The sequence below is a fragment of the Dromaius novaehollandiae genome, chromosome 20 (assembly GCF_036370855.1).
Source record: "Dromaius novaehollandiae isolate bDroNov1 chromosome 20, bDroNov1.hap1, whole genome shotgun sequence".
Classification (NCBI taxonomy): Eukaryota; Metazoa; Chordata; class Aves; order Casuariiformes; family Dromaiidae; genus Dromaius; species Dromaius novaehollandiae.
This window is the reverse complement of record NC_088117.1, coordinates 12049350-12071806: the sequence shown is the minus strand read 5'-3', so window position 1 is coordinate 12071806 and position 22457 is coordinate 12049350. Positions and strand designations below refer to the sequence as shown.

The following is a 22457-nucleotide window of genomic DNA, read 5'->3' as shown; positions in this document are numbered from 1 at the left end:
CCTGCAAAAGGGTTAATGCGAATTCCTTAAGGTAATTAAATATAGCAAATACAGGAACTGCTCATTCTGAGAAAATACTGTTCCACAACCTGCTCACTCCCACATGCAGCCAACAGTCAGCTTTGCTATGACCCAGCCTCGCTAAGGGTTAATGGACATATGTTGCCTGAACCAGGGAAATGATACTCCAGACTTCAACCTCAGGCACAGCCCATCCTAACCTGCTCGCGCCTGTGCTCTCAGCAGTCATGTGCTATGCTACAAGGGGACAGATGCTGGCAGCATATACACATATCTGTGAGAAAAGGCTAACAGGAGCAAAGTAGGTGCAATTCCTCAAGTGACAAGTGCAGTGGTTTTCAGCTTCCTCTTAATAAGAAGGAAGAAGAGAGGTACTGCTGGTGGTACTGGGAGGCAGCACAGCAGTGAGATGATTAATTGGATCCTATCAAATTCATCACCCAGCCCAGTGCAGGACTAATCCTGGCACAGCACTTAATCTAACCTAATCTGAACTGGTCCAAGCAACATAACTTTCACCCCTCTCAGAAAGTATTTCACAAATTAGATTCCTAACATCTTTGGAAAAAAACTGATTATCAGAAAATATTTTCTATTACATAACACCATACTCCTTCTTTACTTGGACCACACTAAACAGGTATTCTCTGTCCTTTATCTTTATAGCCTTTGCAGAGGAGTTATTCCTTGCAGAGACCAAATTAAGGATGCCACATCAGGCCCCAGCCACAGCATCTTTTGCTGAAGTTGGTGGAAACTGCAAGAGATCACATGCTCTCACATGCTGTACTCTGCCAGAGGTGCATAAAAGCTGGCTGTCACAGCAAACAGATGAAAATCCTATAGATTTTTCCTCATGCTACATCAGATTGTCTGCATCTGGAGTCCCAACAGAAAGCAATCCCCCATATTCCTTAGATACTTATAAGGAAAATGCAAATTTTGTTCACTTTGCCTATCTAAAATACATTACAGTAAGGTTTTCCTGAGGAAGCAGTCATTTCTTTGTACCTCAGGAAGCTAGACCAATTTTCCAAACTAGGTCTTAGCTATAATAGTCACCATCTATGCCTGATTCAGCAGTGCAAGCTATAATCCCCAGCATGGCTTTCACCGTTCCTACTCTGGCAGGCTGCACGCCGTACCTGCGAATGACAAGCAGGCGCGTTCGTGTAGCAAGGCTCGTGGGAATGAGAGGCATGGATAGCCGGCATTACCCCCCTTACAGGGCTGAGAATGGGAAGTGGCAGAATATAAATCTGTCTTTAAACACCGCCTTTTCCTCATTCAAACAGACTGACTGATACAGACTAAGTGGGCTGAAAGGGGTCCTTCAACTCAGAGCAAAACAAGCATGTTACAGCTTTTTGAAAGAAGAGCCATGCTGGCAGCAGATGGCAGCACCTGCATCTCATGGGTGCTCCACTGTCAGCTCCAGCATCAGGGATTTATCATCCAGGATTGATGCAACACAGACAATAGTAAATGATTCCAGATGGGAAGAAGGAGTTTTGTGCCAGCAGAGACTTCCTCCTCCCCAGGAAACGTGTAGCAACTGCTTGGTCCTCAGCAAGTTCCCTGTGCAAAAGCGTACTGCTCAAGTGATACACTCTGGAACAGCTCAACCTGCAGGTATCACTGCTCCTCCAGACAGGGCCACAGGGCTACCTAGGCACTGCTGGGATCCTGGCAAAGGTCTGCACAGACAGTACAATGTTGCCAAAGGAACGTCCCACAAACACAGAACTGGCAAAACAGACCGCTGCTAATTGCTGTGAAATAACCCCAATACTCATGAATTTATGGTAACCTCCCACTAAGGACATCTGATCTTTGTGCATCTTAGCTAAAGATAGCAAATGACACTGCAGATCAGTATTTGAGAAGGTGACCCTCGGTTCCTGCCTGCATGCAGCCTCGAAGGTGCTCGAAATTAACATTAGGCCAACACCAGAGTCTGGAACCACATTCTGATCTTCGCCCTCTGCACAGCTCCCACACCCCTAAAGTTTCCTGTTCATTAACCTTCCAGTGGGCCAAAACTATCACAAAAAATACTTACTTTTGTTCTATTCTAGCATTTTCTTCACTCTTTCCAGACTGGCAGCCAGGGCACTACAGCGACAGGTAGCGACTCTAGACTGACTCCTGCCACTGACCTACTGCATGACCTTGCTGTAAGACACCACCATTCCGCAACTTGCTTTCTGCATCTCTTATAAAAGCATGTAGAAAATGAAGAGAAAATTCTTATCCAGGTTTGCAAATCAGTTCAAGATCTACAGATGAGAAGAGCTAAACTAGTGCTGAGTATTACAATCCTTCTAGCAGGCAGGAATCCCAGACACAAACTGTGAAAAACACACAATAGTGAGAAAGAGATCAACGGCAAGACGATTTCAGTTGGTTCAGATCCAATTTCTTACAAACATTAGGACTGATTTCCATTTTAATCAAATCTGCCTGCATATTCCTTGTGTTCATGACAAATGATGCCGATAAGTTCATACCGGGTTACTTACAGAAACTAACACATTTCATTTGTCACAGTAACTGAAGTGACAGTAAAACATTTTGATTTTGAACAGTATACAAATAAATGGAGAAAAGGAGCTGTTACATGCTTCTGAGTCTACAAACATTCCTCCCTGACAGGCAAAACAGAAAGAAAAACATGGAAAGAAAAACACTGTCTGATTAAAGGAAAAGATGAAGCTCAGGGTCTGATTTAGCTTCCTATTGTTTTCTCAGTGATGACTCAAAATCCTGAAAAATGTACTAAATGTCAGGAAAGGAAGAGGGGACATTGCACAATGCTAAATCTCGTAGAGCTAGACTCTACTCTAAAATCTGCTGGATAAATTTGAATCAACTTCAGCAAGACAAGTATAGGTCTGGATTTGCACAAGCACCTAATAGAGGATATGGTTTGGGGATTGTGCTTTTGTTTATGGCTTTTTATTCACACAATGACAAGAAAAATCTTTTTAATTAATGGCTTTGATTAATACCAACCAAGAAGTTCAAGACATCATAAATACGACTGGCTTATCACAACAGAGGCCAAGCACAACTCTCTTCCCTTGCTGAATAGATACTCCAACAGCGAAATGACTCAAATACACCTGCTTCTTTGACTGCTTTAAGGATAGGCATAAGCACCAATAAACGTTTATTTCACATTGCAAGAGAAAGTCAGGATGGCTTATTCATAAAAATGCAACTGGGTCAGTAGCTGCCTCAAGCAGAATAAATAGGCTGCATGAGTGACTATGCCCTAAAGACACATTACCCTGCGGACCTAACTTCTGCTGCTGAGGACAAATAGGCCCTTTTAGAGTAAGATTTTTAAAAGTGCAAAGTGATTTGGGAATACAAGTCCCCTAGGTTTTCACAATGCTCAGGAGCACTATCTTTAGGCTCTTTTGAAAACTCTGTCCCGAAACTGTACTCAGCTGCAATGTAGAAACCCAGGTGATACTTAGCTTATGAAGATGAGCAAGTTCTAGCAATGCATCTTTGCATACAGATACCATTTCCTAATCAAGGATTTTCAGATCTCTATAATCATCAATTAGGCCTCCATACATTTCAGTTATCTAGAAAAGTACTGTTACCTTAATTATACCAGTAGAAAAAACAAAAGCTATGGATAACTGAAAAGACTGGCTTAATTAAAGTTACATAACATGTTAAAACCACCATAAGGAACAGCACCCAAGCCTGACTCCCAGAGTTAAGCTCTTAAAATTAAACAGTTCTCCCTCCCCTTACATGACTGCAGCACAACACAAGCAACTGACCTTTTGTAAAGCTCAATACACACTTCACAGGGAGCAGGTACGCTCATGAATATTCGCACTGGTCATTATTATCTATAGTAACCGAGCTACCTGTAAGCAACAGAATGTATGTCTTTGCACTGTCAATTAAACAGAACTGTTGTTGCAATTACCCCTACTAAGCGGCCTGTTCCGGCTCCGGGATCTGCTTCGCTGTCTCTGAAGTCGTGACCTCCGGAGCAGTCGATAGTAGTAAGACGGTCTCCCAGAACTTTTCCTGCTGTTCATTGACATTTTTGTATCTATTTTACACATACACACATGCAGGCACAGGTTCACTCTCCCCCTCTGGCAAAGTAGCAACAGTTCCAGCGTTTAATTAACAGGAGGTTGGTTCTTTGGAGTGGAAAGGGGGAGGGGGGGAAGAGGAATTCTTCACTTTATACATTTAAAAAGAAAAACAACAACAAGAAAAAAAAAACATTAAAAAGAGGGGAAAAAAAAGAACGCGGCACCAGAGTACATGTCTCAGCAGAGGGAGGACTTGCAGCGAGCAAGATAAACTGTACTAACAATTCCTGCCCCAAAAAAGATAAGCCTGCTGGAGTTGGAATAGGAAGCCAGAGTTGGCCTGGGCTCTTGAAACATGAAGAAAAGGCTGGAAGAAATCCTGGACTGGATCGTCTCCACTGGACAGCAACATCTGACCAAAGTGTACCGGAAAAAGTAAAGAGCTCGCTGCACGAGACTTTCTGGGTAGCCTTAGGGTGCTGGCTAGTTTCTGCCTGCCCCAGCCTTCAGATCACTTCAGAGAGGTAGTTTCAGGCAGCTTGGTTTGCAGCAGGAGATAGCTATGAAAGACTGGAGTGGGGAAGGGTAAAGTAATTTTCCTGGCCATGGGACACATGTTAATAATCATCATGGAGCACAAGCCCCGGAAAATAAACTGAAACTTGAGAGGGGAAAACTCTAATTAGAACTTGAATGAACAGAGCTCCAGACTCCCCTGGAGGCCCATTTCCTTTCAACATTCAAAGTGAGTTATAGCACAGCCCACGAAAGAGCCTATTTACCACTTGGGTTCTGATGGCAGTGAAGATTCTGTCTCCGGCTCATATTGCTCAATAAAATTACATTTCAATGGGCAGAATTAACACTTTAAGCCATGGAGGAAAGGAAAAGAAAAAAATAGACTAACCAGATATAAAATTTCACTCCACATTTACAGTAAGATGTGAATTGTCTAGAGTCCTTCATCTGGGCTCCTTCCTTTGCTGGCACAGAAATGCTCTGAAGGAACAGCAATAGATAACATTTTAGAAGATCAGACTGGTGGCCAAGAACTTAATGTGCTGCCATTTCTTCTCTGAAGTTGGTATTTACACTCCAAGATAACACAAAAGCCTGATCAGAGTGGGATGAACTCCCGGAAAGTGACATTTGCACACCTTACTGGTGTTGTACCTTCAACAGCAAAAGGCAGAAACTATCAGTCTTCAGGACCTTCAATGCAACATCTCTAGTTAGTGCTTCATTCATGCAAGGAAAACAAAAAAAACAGTAGTTCCTCAAGAAAGATTCCCTTCCTCGTCACCAAAACCATCCACTGTAATCTCAGAACTTCATAAACTTGTGCAGTCATGGAAAATGTTAGAATTTTACAAAATCCATTTTTATTTTACATATTGAGTAGTAAAAACATGACTATCAGTTGAGAAAGGCCCTTCCAGGAGAAAAAACAAGTTTCAGTCTTTAGTGAAATCCATGCCTGGTTTTGAGGCCACACGTAAAGAATTCAAGCCAGCTTTTAGGCAGTGCAGAAATGAGCCAATCAACAGGGCAATGACAAGTTCAGGTCAAGGAGGCAAGATCCCAGCTGGACAACAGAGGCTCCCACTGCCTCGTACCAGGGCGATGCTACGCTGGGACATTCCACTGCCGCTTCCGCCCAAACGCACCATCGTTCACCAAATCACACAACACATCACAGCAAAGAAGGAAAAGGCTTCAGCTGCTACACATCTGCCTTCATATTTTCATCCAGAATACTTTTTTTTTTTTTTTTTTTTTTTTTTTTGGATACTTGGGTAGATATTTGGGTAAAAACAAAACAAAATACAGGAACAGCCAAAAACATTTCCGAGGAGATTAGAGATCCATCCTGTGCAGTCAATTCAATGCACAAATAGAGCTAAGAACTTGTATAAGATAGTGATGGGAAAGCCTGAAAATATTGAGGTTCAACTGAAGATTTGTCACAGGCAAGAAGCCAAATATTCAGGTATCTCTCTGCATTTCTATGTCCTAATAACTGAGCTGGTAGTCTCTTATGAGAATCTTATAAGATTACGCTTTTATCATTAGAAATGCCTTGAGAATAGCCTACCTTATTTGTTTTTCTTTCTGTCATTCCCAACAACAAGAAGGGAGAGATAGAAATCGACATTTAAAGAAAGACATTTAAAAAGCTCACCCAAATTCAGAGGGTCTGAAAGGGTAAGGTTCCCTTAGCCTGGTTTTGCTTAATTGGAACCAGGTGACTCATCCTCAAGCCACCTGGGATGCGGTGAGATAGGGACACTGGAGATCTTGCTAACCTCTTTGAACAGGTGGGAACGATCAGCAGAGCTGGGGTGACGGGCCTGCACTCATTGTGCATTCTCTCACATGTACTTAGGCATCTGTTCCATGTGGAGGGATTTTTTTTTAATCAACCTAGTACCTTCAGAAATGTTCATGCAGGTGACCATAAAACAGGAGAAGTTAATGAGGGACTATAAACTATCATGACAAGAGAAAGCAGCCTTATAACAAAAGCATAAGTGGCTGGGAGTTATGTTCAAGTTTAGCCAGCTTGCCTCTGTCTCTCTCTCTTACTTCAACAATGTTTTTGACAGCATTAAGTTCAGATGCTACATAGCGGCAGGCAAAAAAATGAATGATCCATTTGGGAGGGAATGTGGCTGGTCTGGACCTTTCCAATTAATCCAGAGCTGCCTTCCCCCCCCCCCCCCCCCCTTTCTGAAAGCCACATCCTGATACAAACGTTCTTTTGTGTGTAGCAGGATCTACCACATGCAAAAGTTAGATATATTAACTGCCCTGGAGAAAAGCTGACAACCTTAAAATTTCTGTCTCTACAATAACACATCACGGTCCGGCCAGGCTGTTCCCTCCGAAAAGCAGCAGAATGAGTTCAGTCACTGGGCTCTACCGAAACTCTCAGTAAAAGGACCAAATGGAGCCAAACACAGCAGATTCCTGGGGTGCTAACCCTCCCCGCCGCACACACACACTGAACAGAAACCTAACCCATGAAATTAAATACCCATCCAAACTGCAACATCCAGCTGACCTGGCCTCCCCTGCCATATATTTGTGTTATCCCGTTATTAAGCCTTCCTAAAACTGGATTTATTGCACTCCTTTACCAAAACTAACAGCATGTGCATAAATTTTAAATTAGCACCAAAGTAAGTTCTGAGATGGAGATCTACACAATCATTGGCGTGTTTGCTTTGACATCAAAAGGGGTAGCAGTTGCTGGAGGGTTTGCTCAGCTACAGTGGGGCTGTTTGGTCCATGGAAGCTGACGGAAGACGTGCCTCCTCAGTGGCTAACACTTGGCTTTTTTATCATTTGTTTATTGCTTAGTGCTGGGGAAATAATGACTGCTTTTCAGAATGTACATTCCCAAGGCAGCTCCTACCATTAAACCTCTCACTTTCCCAAATGGCTTTAGAGGGAAACGATTATTCTTCTTAACTCTCTGTGATTTTATGGCAAGGAACTTGAATTCTTTATTCTCAAAATGAAAGTTACAGTGCTTTCTCAATAGATCCAAGCACTGGCCCCAGATGCTCTATTTGTAAAGGCATGAGAATACACTGGTTTCTCTATGCAATTAATTAATGGCCTCTGAACTTAGACTATCTTCTAGAGAACAACAGTTTTAGTTAATTTTATTTCAGTTTTGCAAATTCTTTCTGAAAGAACTGAACTGAGACTTTCAAAAAATAAAGTTGTGCCTTAGCTGGTACAGAGAGGACAAGTGGTGGACATCAGCATAATTTCCAATTTGCACTTGGTCAATATCATCAAGATATTGGAAAAAATCACTGGTTGCAGCCTGTCATATCTACACTACTTTTGAGAAATAATTATATTTCTTTCACAGTCCAAGGCGAAAGGAGTAAGGGAATAATCCCTACAAAATATCTACATTTTTAAACATAAAAGCAATAACAGTGTTCTCTCTGGATTGTAGACACTTGCAGGATATGCCTGCTTGAATTTGCTTATAAATTCATTGCAGTTTTCAGTTCAGCATACTGTGAAGCTGCAAGATTTCCAGGCTTATTGCCTCAAGGCTACCAGGAATACATAAGCTCATATGCAAAGCCAGAGAGGAAGATAATTTCCTTTGTATAAGGATAACTTACTTTCAATTCAGCTAGAACAACAGAAGTAGAACAGACTTGGTTTTCAAGCAGCAGTGTAAAAGAAGTTTGTGCTGAAAATACTCAACTCTAGCCTTCTTCATGTCCCAACCTCCCAACAATTAGGCTTTCAAAACCTATTCTTTACCTCATCAGAAAGGACCTTTCAAGAGAGGTCCTCCATGGAAAGTTTACCTGCTGCAATCTGAGAGTGAATTTCTGTGCTTTTACACCTGCCTTTGAGGAAAAAAAAACCCACACCAAAAGGAGCAACATTGTCAAGTGATTCCAAACAAGAACACCCTCCAAACAGGAGAATGTTCAGAAAGACATTAAAGAAACAAGTAAAGCATGCCTAATCTAGCAGACAGGCTGGAACTATGTAATAAAAAAAATCAGGATAATAAAACAGTCAGAAAAATGTGTAACTGAAGCTCTTCTGATCAGGTAGAATGGACTCGATTAAAAAGTTTTTTAAAATAAAATGTACTTTTCAGGGGAAAACAGAAATAATAGAGCATTTTCCAGTTTTTAACTAAATTCCTTACAAAATCTTCAGTGATGTTATTTGTTTGAAGACTTAAAAAGGAAAGTTTCATATTTCTTACTACCTTAGGTGGAACATAGCAGTTTTCCACAAGCCTCACAACAAAATATCACAAAGATCTGGAATGGAAATGAGAAACAAACCTTTACATTAAATTTAAACACAAAATTCGTTGCTTTCCACTTAAAGAACAGTGTTATAGCTACCAAAACTCCATCGAATACTCCTGCAGTCTGTATGGTGATGAAATCCAAATGTGAGTGGGAAAGCAGTCATTATACATAACATAGATATTTAAGGAGTAGAAAAAACAGTGCTGTAGAAAAAAAGGCAAGAGGAAGAATGTGTGTCTGGATAATTTAATATTAAACAAGAGTTTAGGAAGTCTTATGTAAGTTAAATTGGGGCATGAATTCTTTAAGCATAGGCGTTCCCTGCATTCAGGCTATGACTATTGTTTACTATTATTATGTTTACTGTATATTTACTATGGTGATGCCTAGAGATCCCAAACAAGATCAAGGTCATATTGTTTTGAGAACTGTCTATACCTCTAAATAAGACCACTAATGTCATTCACAAGAAAGAAAGCAAGAGAAATACAAACAGAGGCTAAGAATCCTAACTCTAATTCCTCCCAAATCTGTCTATCAACAAGCTGAGTTTTGGACCACAACGTTTGATTTCTGTACATAGAAGGCACCTTCTTGACAGTGGGAACTCAGTACAACATACCAGCTCCAAATTAGTGTGGAACAGGCAGGCAGAAGGTTGACAAACATGTTATTCATTATGCTGAAAGGATGTGTAGTGCTTGGTGAAAAACACATGAAGTGATTCATATAGGAAGGGTTGCTCAGTCACCAGGCAGGTTACAGTAACACCAAGGAGAGTCAGTGTGTCTGAGAACCCAACTGGAGACATTTCCTGTGCCATGTAATGAACTGTTTGCTGAGAGACAACAGGGGAGAAACACGGAGACTGACCTCAAAGCAGAACAAGCTTCCTGGCTACTTCCCAGCAGAACAATAGAGCTAAAGAACATAAGCTTTCTCAGGTCAACTTCCAACTAGCTAGGGGGACAAAATAAAATCAGTTAAATTACTCTAAATTTAATTTAATCCTATCAATAAAGAATGCTCTACTCAGATAACTCAGTTTCTCTACTCCGATAACTTGCTAATGTTGCTAATAAAATTTGGGAGACTTGTGCTATGATTCCCATAGACCTAATGAAGAAATTAAGCATGTGAAGTCTATAATAAATTCAAGAAGAAAGTTTTATCAAATTCCTATAGCAAACACCATACTGAAAAAAATCTTCTATACGAAAAAGCACCAAAGTCCCCCATAAATGGGAAGATTCCCATTTTCCTTTGGGTACAACACTTCCTGGCATCATGTGACTTCTATGAGTAGCTGCTGTGAGGAAATATTTCTTTAAGCCTGACTATTCTTTACAAAGAACTTACTACTAAAATAAAATGTTAACAATGATCCATTGAGGGATTACAGAGTAACTTCAGCTCTGGGTTTCCAAAGAGCTCCCATTTCCTTCTCCAAGACAAAACTAACGCAGTACCCTGTTGTGACCTCTGTAAGCAGACCCAAGGGGTTTTCTGCGAACTCGACTTTCAGGCAACGTGAATGTATTCACAGAAACTCCTTACTCATTCCCTGAGCCCAGTTGAGCTAACACTGCTATTTACAGGGGTGACCTAGCTAGCCAGACTAAAACAAACAGATTTCCTTTTAGTAGAAAGATCCAGGCATAAAGCGTTCCTTGTGACAAACAATACTGGCTCTAGTCCTCACTCAGCACAAAAGGAGCTATGTAATGTACACCAAACATACTGCCTGCTGCAAGTGCGCCAAGCCCCCACTCAGATTTTTTCAACAGGAGAATGAAGAAAGTTGTCTCAACTGTTCCGAGATAATTCACTTCATCAGTCTTGTAATGCACTTATTTACAATAATATACAATGATGCAACATTTTCCCAGATTTTTGCCAATACTGACCACATCTACCACATAGCAATGCAATTTTTTTCTTGCACTTTTTTATTACTATTATGATTATTTTAAAATTTGCTTTTTGTTCAAATCAAATATTCAGAAAAATTTAGTTTTATCAAAAATCTTTTTATTATTCTTTCAGCTGGAAATAAAAGCACCTTTACACCTGCCCCTACCACTTTTCTACTATAGTAAAAACAGGGAAATTGACATATTTGCTGTGAAAAACAAAACTGAAAGATATTCAAGAGTCTGAAGTTCTCGTGCTGAAATTTGTGGGGGAAAAGCGAAACATATTACAAAAACATCACAGCAAAGGAAAGCTGTTGTTTCTTCTGTAGCTCATCTCTCTAGCTTCCCAGAAGGAAGCTGCCTCTGTAAACTGCCTTTTCTCATACTTCTGCCTGTTGATGTAAATCTAACTCCTAAAAGTATTTTTAACTTTGTATTTCAGTAGTAACCTTGCTGTCACGTTGCTAAAAGGAAGAAGCAAGTTGATTAAAGTTTGACATTACTGGCTCCCTGTGACAAATATATTAGTTATTATTAGCAGAAGTCTCTTAGCTATTTTTTTAATGTGTTCAAATATAGTCGCTTTCCTATGTGCTAAAAGATCAGGAAAAATAATCAACCTTCCTGAAATTTGCTGCAGGGCATTGCTATCCCTGTTTGCTTGGAAAGCTACTCTGTTTAACTCAAGGTGCGGAAGAGGAGAATGGATTCACAGGTACTACAGTAGTCTGATAACTCCCTTTACACACAAACATTTACCTAATCTGAGGAAGCTGACACTTTTATACTCACTTTCTGATGTGTAGATGTTTCCAAAGTATAATATAAAGGCACATGAGATTTACACAGCAGTATGAATCAACATGTTGGGTGTTTAATCTCATGATAACATCGCATTGAAAGCAGCATCTATGTTGACAAGTGAAATGAAAGATTAAATTGTTTACGCATGCTATGTAAAACTTTCCTAGTTAATTAATATGAGACACTTCCAATTCATGTTTAAATGCCTGATAATGATCTTACACTCCTATAAAAAATCACTCCTTTATATACACACAATACAAACTCCATTTTTCATGTGATAGATTATTTTCTTCCTTTCCTTGTCACATAATTTGCAAACTACCATACAAATACAGTTGCTTGTTTTACTTGCTTTTCAGCTTCAAATTACACTTCCAAGGACTCTTTCTTGCAAATATGTTCTTTAACCATCCTTCCCTATCAGGCTTACAAGACTGTATATCACAGAAAACACCATCCATTATAAAAGAATACCCTGTTAACAAGTTAGAACTTAAAATGCAACTGTTGTTTTTAAAGACAAAACCAACTGGAAATCCTGCAATGAATTTTTAAACAACATTGTGGAAGTGGTTTATTTTAATTTACCTTCTTCCCTATTACATGAAACAGAACACAGTGTTAGTCTGAGAGAAGTTATTGAATTAATCTATTGTCCTTGTTCAGTAGATTGCAAAAAGAGAAGATCCTCCATAAAATAACAGAAACGTGAAAAATCAAAGGGCAACACCAGGGATGGGACATTGTTAAGTGTGGAACTTCAGAGAAAACAACAAACACCTCTAGTCCCTAAGCTCTACTGTGTCATGACCCATCCCAGCAAAGCATCACACCATTAAGTCTCTATTTCAACAACCTCACAATCACTGTGCAGAGAGTTGGTTGAGATTTGCTCATAGAGGATACTCTGAATAAAAATGTTAGAAAACATCTAGCAAGTCACAAAGTTATTCTTGCCAAATGATGATGCAATGCTCTTCTATTACAGTTCAAATCAAAATTTTTCTATTTATATTCCTAGTTATCCAGACAGATCTTCCACTGACTACCTAGTCTACACCCATTCCACTAATATGCTTCTTATATTTTTAGAGGGAAAAGAGCTACAGCAAAAACTCTTCCTATAAACCCCATATCCTTTATTCTTCTAAAATACCCCCTTGCATTAACATGCCTGACTCCTTCCTTTAAGCACCTGCAAAAGGCCATACAACGAAAGCTTGACAAACTTGTCTTCATGCTTCTAGCACATCCATGTGGCAGCAGTCTTGGATGATCTGCTTTGCAGGGTTTGTACAATTCATTAGTCAGAATGATACACTAATGCAAAAAAGGCTGGTATTTAATGTCGGTGAATATTTAATTCTATTGCAAGCACAGTACAGTCATTCCTCCAGCAAAGTGCTGTCAATTGAAAATGATTTAAAATGGGAGACCTTGCTATTATTCTTCATGAGCTCAAACGGTGGAATAGACAGAGCACAACCAGACTGACATGCACTCAGATTTCTAATGAATACAAGCTAGTATTCAAAGGGTCATTTGTTGTCCTTGATGCACTGCTTAAGGCAAAGTGAACTTTGAATGAGCAGAGGGAACCATGAGGGGGAGATACAAGAACTACAGGGAAAAGAGAAACAAGAAGCAACGTTTACCTAGTAATGAGGCAAGATCGACAACACGGTAAATTAGGATGGATGACAGAGGTAGGGACCAAAGTTTCTGTTCCTGTGAGAAATATGATACCTGAAGAGGAGAAATTCATAAACTTTCCACTACAAAATGATAAATTCTAATAATCAAACCAGGTCACAAGTTGCAGAGCTTAAGGATGTCCACACTGTATCTCCCCAGCTACCCAGTGTGAGATCTGATCTCCAGAAGCCAAACTGGGTGTTTTGTAAGAGAAAAATATGTCACAATCTAGTAGAAGGATATGGAATGACATATTAATCTCCGACAAAACAAGTGAATTTTTTTTCTCGTCTTCTGACGCTTGTTTGTTGCTTTATTTAAAACTAGCTGGGTGGTCTCAAAACAGTCTTCCTGGGAGATACAAATAATAGTTCCTAATCCACAGAGTGCATGCTGCTCATGGACAGCAATGCAGGTATCATCATACCATTTCCTTATTTCTCACCCTAAAAAGAGTCCCTCAGTCCTTGACCTGTCTGCAGAACCTTGCAACAACAGGTATTTCTGAAGTAACCATGCAGTTCTTTAAGAAGAGAACTAACGCTCAACAGAGCAAATAACTGATCAATATTTGCGATTGTTCATTAGAAACATTCTACATACATTCATTATATTTCATTACAGAGAAGAAAATGCAAACACCTGCTACAACGCAAGATGCCAGATTTCAAAAGAAATTCTACAAAGAATGAAAAGTTTGATGCGACTTTGATAAAAATCACAACTGAGTCTGCAGCTCCTAAGCAATACATAGACACATACATCAGAGCAGAAAGAGATCTATTAGACTGCCCACTGCAGCCCAGCCTCCCACCTAGCCCCTGCAGGGCTCTTCTTCACAGAAGAAAGTAGATACTCAGTCTTCACTAATCTCAGTCTAACTCACAACTCTGCCTATCTTTTTCTTTCTAAATCATCCCCAGGACAAGACTACAGTTTCTTTTGAAATGTAAAGGCTCTGTAATAAAATTTAGAAACAACATATGGTACAAATATCAAGCACGAACATCTCTTCCCATCTCGTACATTTCAAAGGCTGTGCAAACAGCACTTTTCCCCAGTTTTGATCCTGCAGCCAAAATGAGTCATCTGTGAACAATTATGGCTCTGGCAGGGGCCTGACTGTTTGAGAATGAAAGGAAACACTTTATTATTGAAATGAACAGTATGCCAAGCCAAGAGGCGACTGCAGAGAAATGTTAAGAGTTCTTTGTCCTCCTTCAGCTGGCAAAATGGAAAGCACTGGATGCAACACTCTCCCCTCAGATGCCTGATAACACCTAATTTCAGTATGGGCAATGCAAAAGCATAAGGAAGTGTGAACTGTGGAGAAGAGCAAGCATGTATATGGTATGAAAAGAAACACAGAGAGCCTTAAAGCAGGAGGCCTGGCTTGCAAAAGTGTTAGTTATTCCTAGCTTAGTTCTCCCAGAGGAGATGTGAGCGTATTAAAGGAACATACAGTCAGAGGCCAGGGAGCTGAAATCTGAAACTATTAAAGGACAATTGCAGGGAAGTTTGGTACAGGCTGAGTTTAACAGGCTGTTCTGAAAGGGGTGAAGGGAATCCCACTCGATGAGAAAAAATACAAATGTAACATTAGTATATTTAGTAGGGATACTGATCTTCCTATTTGCAGTCCATTTTCAGCACTGTTTCTACTGTATCTGGTTTTGATGCCTACTGTCTGAAGGTGCTAGGTAAGATCTCACTGAAATTGTACGGGTAACTTTTGTGATGTAGGCTACTTGCTCAAAGGCGGACAGGGCAGCTAACTGAGCAGGTCACTGATTTGATGGATTTGGTAAATCATATAAGCAGGAGATGATTTAAAATATAAGCAAAAAATTTCCAATGCATTCTCTTCTTTCCTTCTAAGAGCAGCTTGCAGGAGAAGGAGGAATGATACAGTAATCCTTGCCTAGAGCCTATAGATGATACAAAGACTGCTAAGGTTGATAGGATGACAAGAGAGAGTGATGTACACAGAAGAGCTTATGGAAAGGGTAGGGCAGAAGATCAAGAAAGAAGAGCAAATTTTGCATTCTGAAATACATTTCCAGTCCCCCAACAAAGGAGATGGTTGAGAAAGATCTTGAGATTAGTATTCTGAAACCAGGACCCCTCACATAAAACATCAGCTTAAATACCTCTACTGTTTCTGAAACTGAGCTTTGAAAACCTCTGGAACAGATGATACCACCAGAACACACAGCCTGGTTAGCACTGATCCCTAAAACTAACTGAAAGATATTCAGTCTGCCAGGCCTGATGCCTTAGCTGACGTTAGCATAGTTTACATCAGGTTGAGAAAGCTGTTGATGTGCAGGCTCAGTTAGCAAGCAGCTTGGGAAAAGGCTTCTCTCTTCTTCCGAGATCCTCCCATCGGCCAGGAGCCCCATGTTTACTGAACTGGGCTAAGCACAAGAGAATCCAGAACTCCTTGAATCAAGGCTTCTTGCAGGGCCCCGTTTAGCTCATTACACAAAGGCACTTTTTCTCCTAACAGAACTCATTAGGGTCAGAGATACAGATTTTCCCCAATATGAGTTTAGCTGGCATAAGAGATCTATATCTAAACAAGACAGTCTGGCAAACACCCACAAACTTAAAGTGGAAGATTGCTTAACAGCAGGGCCGAAAACAGACATTCCAGTACAGCAGGAGGAGGGAATTTCCCCAAATGCATGAGCATTGTTTCCAATGTTTCCAATTCCGTGAAGTAGCCCGTTGCTATCTTCATACAGTATGTGACGAGATTACATGGAAAGAGTGTTGTCACTTGTCTTACAGTCAGAATCATCTGGAATCCTGGCAGCAACTGGAGTGATCTTTAGTTTAGGACGTGCCACTTACATGCTTCATATCAAAATACACACAATTGTGTTTAAATCAACATAATACTGAGCATTGTGAAGTGTTAGCCAACGGAGTGCGCATGCTTTGCATTACATACATTATTTGCACACCTTTATTTGATTTGTCTCAACATTTCTGAGCATTCCTAAGTAATAAATAAGCCCTAAAGTCCATCACTACCTTGACTATCCCAACAGAAGCCAGATAGTCTCAAACTAAGCCACATAAAACAAAGACAGTTCCAAAGGTCTTGGCCTGTGTTGAGCACACAGGAAAAACATTTGCCATCTACACTGAGCACAGAAGGATGAAGAAGAAGTGAGGAAGCGTTTCCAGCTGAAAAAGCCAGAAACACTAAGTGCCATTCAGCATTTTTAAGTCTAATGGAATATTGCTCTGTTCTGAAGATAGACCTGCATTCACATATAGGTTAGAGGAAAGTTTTTGCTATCACACCAGATTCTTTCATAAATTAAGACTACGCCCCTGTGAGAAGTGTTTAAAGTACTATCTTTAATATGGTCAAAGCTGTCTTTCCAGGTAAATTTTTTCATTAGGGCCATGTCTCTAACCCAGCAAAAGAACAAGTACATATTCCTCTAACAAGCCCTGCACGGTCTTTGCCCCCCTATCGGGCCCCCCGGGCGCAGGCCATGGAAGGCAGCGGTGGGGGCAGCTGCAGAGCCGGCGCTGGCCCGGCCGCTGCGGGGCCCGGCCCCGCCACGAGCGGCGGCGGTGGTACCCAGCCCAGCCCCGCCGCGGGGGCAGGCGGTGCCCGGCCCGGCTGCGGGCGGCGGCGGCGGGGCCCGGCCCGGCCCGGCTGCGGGCGGCGGCGGCACCCTGCTGCGCTGCGGGCGGCGGCGGCGGCGGCGCCCGGCCCCGCTCGCACAGCTCTGCTGCCCCCCGCAGGCAGGACAGCGCCGACTTCACCGAGCCCCACAGAAGTCGCAACTCGCCCGTAACTCCCCTGGCTCAGGACGCTCTTTTTGCCCAGAAAAAGCTTGCCCTTGGCAGTTCCCAGAAACCAAATTAACCAAATATACATGTAGGTATGTTTTCACCCAAGATCTTTTTCTTCCTCTAAAAAAAATCCTCCAAGAGCTTTTTGTGGAGCCGAAAGACCATTAATTTTTTTTCCAGAAACCAGGAACTGTTTTAGGTAAATAAACTTTGCCCTTAGGCATTAAAAATAGGCATAGGAAAATAACCATAAGATCATACATTGCACTTGCTATATGCAGTCATTTTCATGCACAAATGCTAAAGAATATTAAAAAAATGATCTCCATTTTACTTGGTAGGAATCTCCACTGGAGGAGCCAAGTGAGTTGCTCAAGGCTTCAACAAGGCAGTACTCGGCAGGCTTGCAACTTCTGAATTTAATCCACCACTATACCAGGGCTTTCTTAAAACACCTCCAGCTTAAAAATAAAGCTGTTGTTTTGCAATAACATTTAACTGAGATATATGAAGGACAAGGAAAAAGTCCAGGTGAGACAGTTACAGTACAGTTGAGCAGTAAATTCAGTGGTACAATAGCAGATTTTAATATCTGTAGGCCTTACTGTGATTGTCATTAGTGATAAACTGTGAGAGACAGGCAGTTTCATAATCCATGGTGCTGCATCTAAGATTATTCAGACTTCACATACAAAGAGGCAAAGCTGTTTTTTGGTTTGCACTGCATTATCCATTTTGTTCATAAAAAAGGAGTCAATCATATAAGATGTTGAGCAGTCTGAAGTTAAGTTAGCAAAGCTCTTACAGACCTGCTTAATTTCAAGAATATGTATAATCTCAATACAGTCTAAACACTACAGGTTTCATTACTTCCATCTGTAACAGTACATATGCTTAAGTACACTCAAAATCTTTCACCAGATTCAGTTTGTGGCTATAAACAAAGGTTTTACAGCACTGCCTGGTAATTTTCCCAACTTACTTTTTTCCATGGGATACTGAAAAGCATACAAGGACTTAACTAATCCAATGACTGTAAAACCTTACTGCATATAACTGCATATACTGCATGTAACTGACATAAACGCATGCTAGCAACAGACAATCCCAGAATCCTAGACAAAACTGAATGCCTAAAATATGCCTCTGCTTTCAGAAATACAGTAGATGCAACCAAAAATTGATGTGAAACATGTCCCATGCCCAAGTTAGACCCTTCAAAAAGGGGCAGTGTGTGATTCTGAGATGATAGCAGAGATCTGAGTTTGGGTGTTCCAGCCTTGCCTGAGTAGCAGGCTTTAAAGCATCCATTTTCCCTGCTAAAAGGGATCAGAGAAGTACTCTAGCTCATAAAGAGGCATGTAGCTTATTGCTGCAATGCACTTTGAGAACCTTGGTTTCAACGAGGTAAGAATGAGGAAGGACTTACTCAGCATTTTGTGACCACTGGACTAAGCAACTGCCCACCTTTGAGTTATCTCCCAAACCCACTGTGATGTTATGCCTATCTGCAGACAATGTTCTCTTCCTCAGTGGAAGTGGCACCAAGCTAAATCATACAGTGTGCTTTTTGGCAGATCCTGCCTTATCTCAAGCAATGTCATCATTCGCTGTTACCATTGTGGAGTCCACAGGCCCGCAACCTCAGCTTTACTCTCTGAACGCACAGGGCACTCCCCAAACGTGTCAAAGACGACTCAGAGGGGCAAAAAGTGAAGAAAAGAAAATCTCACCAAGTTAACAAGAAAGAAGAAGGTGGGGGAAGCAGCTGGCTATCTGCCAAGGCGGTACACTCCAGTTTTTCATTTTTAGGCTCTGCTCTTTGCTGGAAAGTTTCTACTTATACTCTAGTTTCCATGACAACTGCATTTCCTGCCTTTCTTCTCCAGGATTAAATTTTTTATTTGGTTTTCCTTCTTCCCAAGACATGACTTTCTTTTCCTTCCGAAAAAAGAATTAACTGTTGTTTTGTCTTTAGTTACTGATATTTTTTAAAGGAGGTGAGAGAGACTTTATTCTCAGTCTGATGGAGAATCTGTATACCACAGAGGCAGAGAGGTAATCTTCACACTAAGAGTGCCAGGGGACTCCCTTGCAATAAACCCATTTACCACAACCATGTTACATGTAACAAGGTTACTACACGCAGGAATTCCATCTATCGTGGGACCCAACATTTTTAAAAAATTATCTTCTTTTTCATAAGACTAGACCTGGCCATTTTTTCTACAACTAAATTTTTTTTAAGCATGACCTGCAATTTCTGTGCAGCCTCAGGAGAATACATAAATAGTTTAAAAACTGTGTCTGCACTAGCAATGTGATCCTCATTTCCAAACTGTAATGGCATTCAAATATTTTAGCTTTCAATCTTCTCAGCTGAGAGTGATATTAGGGCAGGTGGCAAGCAAAAGAGACTCCACTGTGTACCGGCTAATCATCTGAAGGTAGTGCGTTGCATATCCTTATGCAAAGTACAGGGAGACAACACCCCCACAACTCATGGAGCTTAAGCTAATTAATTTGTCTTGCCTTTGCCATGTTAGGACTGAATTAATTTGACAATTTGAATTAATTTGCAAATGAAAAAAATTCATCAGAATAGCAAATCTGGATTAGATTTAGTCATTTAGTTTTTCCAAGCTTTAGGTTTGCATGCTGCAAAGGCACTAAAATAACACAGGTTTTCATTCCATTTCATTATGAAAGATTCTTTCAACAACTAAATTCACTGGCACATTCAGGTCATAAACTGACCCTCCTGTATAGTTGTAGATTACAAGGTTTTCAGTCTTATCTCTGCCTGGTGGGATTTCACAGTGAGTTCTTTCAGGACTGAATAATTAAGCAAAAACATAGCATTTGGCTCACATGCAAACACAAACAAATCTGTCCATGGGTCCTATCTTGTTTGCAGCACATGTGCACAGATTTACATGCAGGATTGAGGCTTAATGCCCTGTTTGTTTAGATTTTTCATTATTCATTACCACAAGCATAAGGTAAATTACTATATAAAGACTGAAATTGGAACAACTTCAAGAGTGAGATGACCTTATGATCTCAGAACCATACAATGTTACTTTAATATATAAACATTTTAAACTCACCCACTGGACTGCATAAACCATCCAAAATACAGCTTCGTCAGATAAAATACTAGCTGAACTACAAGGAACCCAACAGAACCTGGACAGTACAAATCATGGCACAGTTGAAATACAGTAAGAATTCAAACTTCTTAAATGCCATTTGGGTAATCCTACACATGAAGTACCTTAAATACAATCAAAAATTATCAGAAAACATCTATACTGTTTAACGTAGCATCGTTTTAAATACCCTCAAGATAACTGCAAAGAAAGTGTCTAGGCGGCAAAGTGGACACAGCTCAGAGGTATCAGCAGGACAGAGTATCAGCATCCAGTGCATTCATTTTAATTAGCCTTGCTTCTCCTTAGCCCAGTTAAATAGCCCACAGGCCACACAGTCTTGAGGTAACTAAAATGGTTGCAGGTCCAGTACCCAGCCTTTTGGTGGTAGCTCAGATAACTCTACACAGAACCGTGCTGTTAAAGTGCAGACCCACCACAGCCATATGTAAAGCCTTATTGCAAAGCTAACACGCGGTTTGTGGAAGCTAGAAGCTTATGACAGCATGACAGATTATGCCACCAAAAAATTTTGCAAACTAATTAATCCTTTCCTAACATCCTACATCATTTTCTTAACCCAATTTGGTATGTTATGTTAGTTTGTTATGTTAGGGAATCTTACTACTCAGAAGAAATAATGGAAACAGATAAGAAGTAAGAAGTCCTGTCTTCCATACTTGGTTCATGCTTCCCTCCTCTTCTTGAATTCCTTCCTCTAATGACTATGTAGGCCAGGAATTCACAGGTCCTTCCAAAAGGCTGGCAATGCTCAGTGTGTTTGGCAGCCAAGCAATTTTAACTGTCTTGTATCAAATATATCTGCCAAGACCTGCACTGTAAAATCTTACTACAACATATACTGTGCATAAACTTCCCATTGATTATCTTAACTGGTCGGATTCCCCAGTTCAAGTGAAAGTCAGAAGAGAAAACAATTTTACATAGCTAAGTATGGCCTCCCTGTATTGTTTTGTTAAAACTGACAGGAATTCAAAGAGCTGCTTTAGCAAGAGCCCCCTAAATGGCAGCCATAATGTGTCTTTTATGCGGCTATGGACAGGCTTCATGTCTCCACTGCTTCAATTCCCAGCACAGAGACTGATTTAGACAGGCAGCAACTTACTCAGCTGCTGTACTGAGGTGAGAACATCCAGGCAGCTCCTTGCTCACCTTCTCTTCATTTAAATGATTTGCTGGCCAAACTACAGAGGGTGTCTCAGTAATTGATACATCAGTGTGGCATGATTTGTTGGTTGCTGTTTCTCACTGTAATTACAATGAGAAATGCTCATCAATCATTAGAGCTTTCTAGTACAATGTTTTGAGATAGACTAATAAAGAGGCTTCAATCTGGCATATCTTTTTGAAAACATTCTAATCTTGCACATAAAGATCTGAAGGCTATCCAAATGACAGGCCTTAGTGTGAGAATCATGTCTTGCATGTACTCCCTGATCCCAAGGCGCATAACCATTCCCTCAAAGAAAAGAATGAATATTCGTCCACTTACTGCAGGGGCAAGAAGAGTCCAGAACTAAAATTTGCCTGTCTTAACTGCTGTGATCATTAGCACCACACTCTTATATCACAGAATCAAAATGTTTTCTTTGATGTTTCTCGTCTGACTGATTTGTTTATATTGGACGACACTCCATTTCTTCTACTGCACTTCCCTATTAAATAGAATCTTTCTTTTCAAACATTCCTGTATTAACTGTTTTCACATCTTTTCTGTATCTATATATGCATATACACATACACAGATATCTGTGTGTACATGTGACTGCATATACAAGTTATGATGATATTTCAATAGTGATAAAGTAACATTATGAACCACAGTATCATTCATCCTACGATCACACTCTTTCCCTCTTTTTTCACTGTGTGAAACTAACCTGGAAGGTTCACTCAATTCAGGAATGTAAAGAGAATGTAGGATTTATTAAGCTGAAGCATACTTGAAGGCAGACTGCCACACACTTATAAGATGAAAGTGCAATGTGAACATTCAGGTCAGCCCTGACACTGAATACCATCGGTACTACACAGACCAACAAACAAGAAATGGTGTCACTGAAAAATTACAGTTTGGCATACAAGAAAGAAATACATCACATCCAGCAAAGAAGCTTTCTAAGGATGAAAGCGCTAAGTTCAGTT

The 22457-nt window shown here is 40.5% G+C and overlaps 1 protein-coding gene across 6 annotated transcripts in view; it reads right to left on the bottom strand.

The window, feature by feature from the left end:
• The window catches only part of DAB2IP (DAB2 interacting protein), a 209402-nt gene that overhangs the window by 170133 nt on the left and 16812 nt on the right, over positions 1 to 22457 (bottom strand). For 5 of the 6 annotated variants that reach the window (XR_010392404.1, XR_010392405.1, XM_026094376.2 and 2 more), the window contains exon 1: positions 3977 to 4665. The exons of the other annotated variant lie outside the window; for it this stretch is intronic. Coding sequence is in view for 3 of the 5 variants with exons in the window: in XM_026094376.2 (XP_025950161.1) it covers positions 3977 to 4118 (142 nt within the window). In the remaining 2 variants the exon portion in view is untranslated. Of the gene's footprint in view, positions 1 to 3976; positions 4666 to 22457 lie in introns of those variants that run through there. 6 annotated transcript variants of the gene reach the window in all.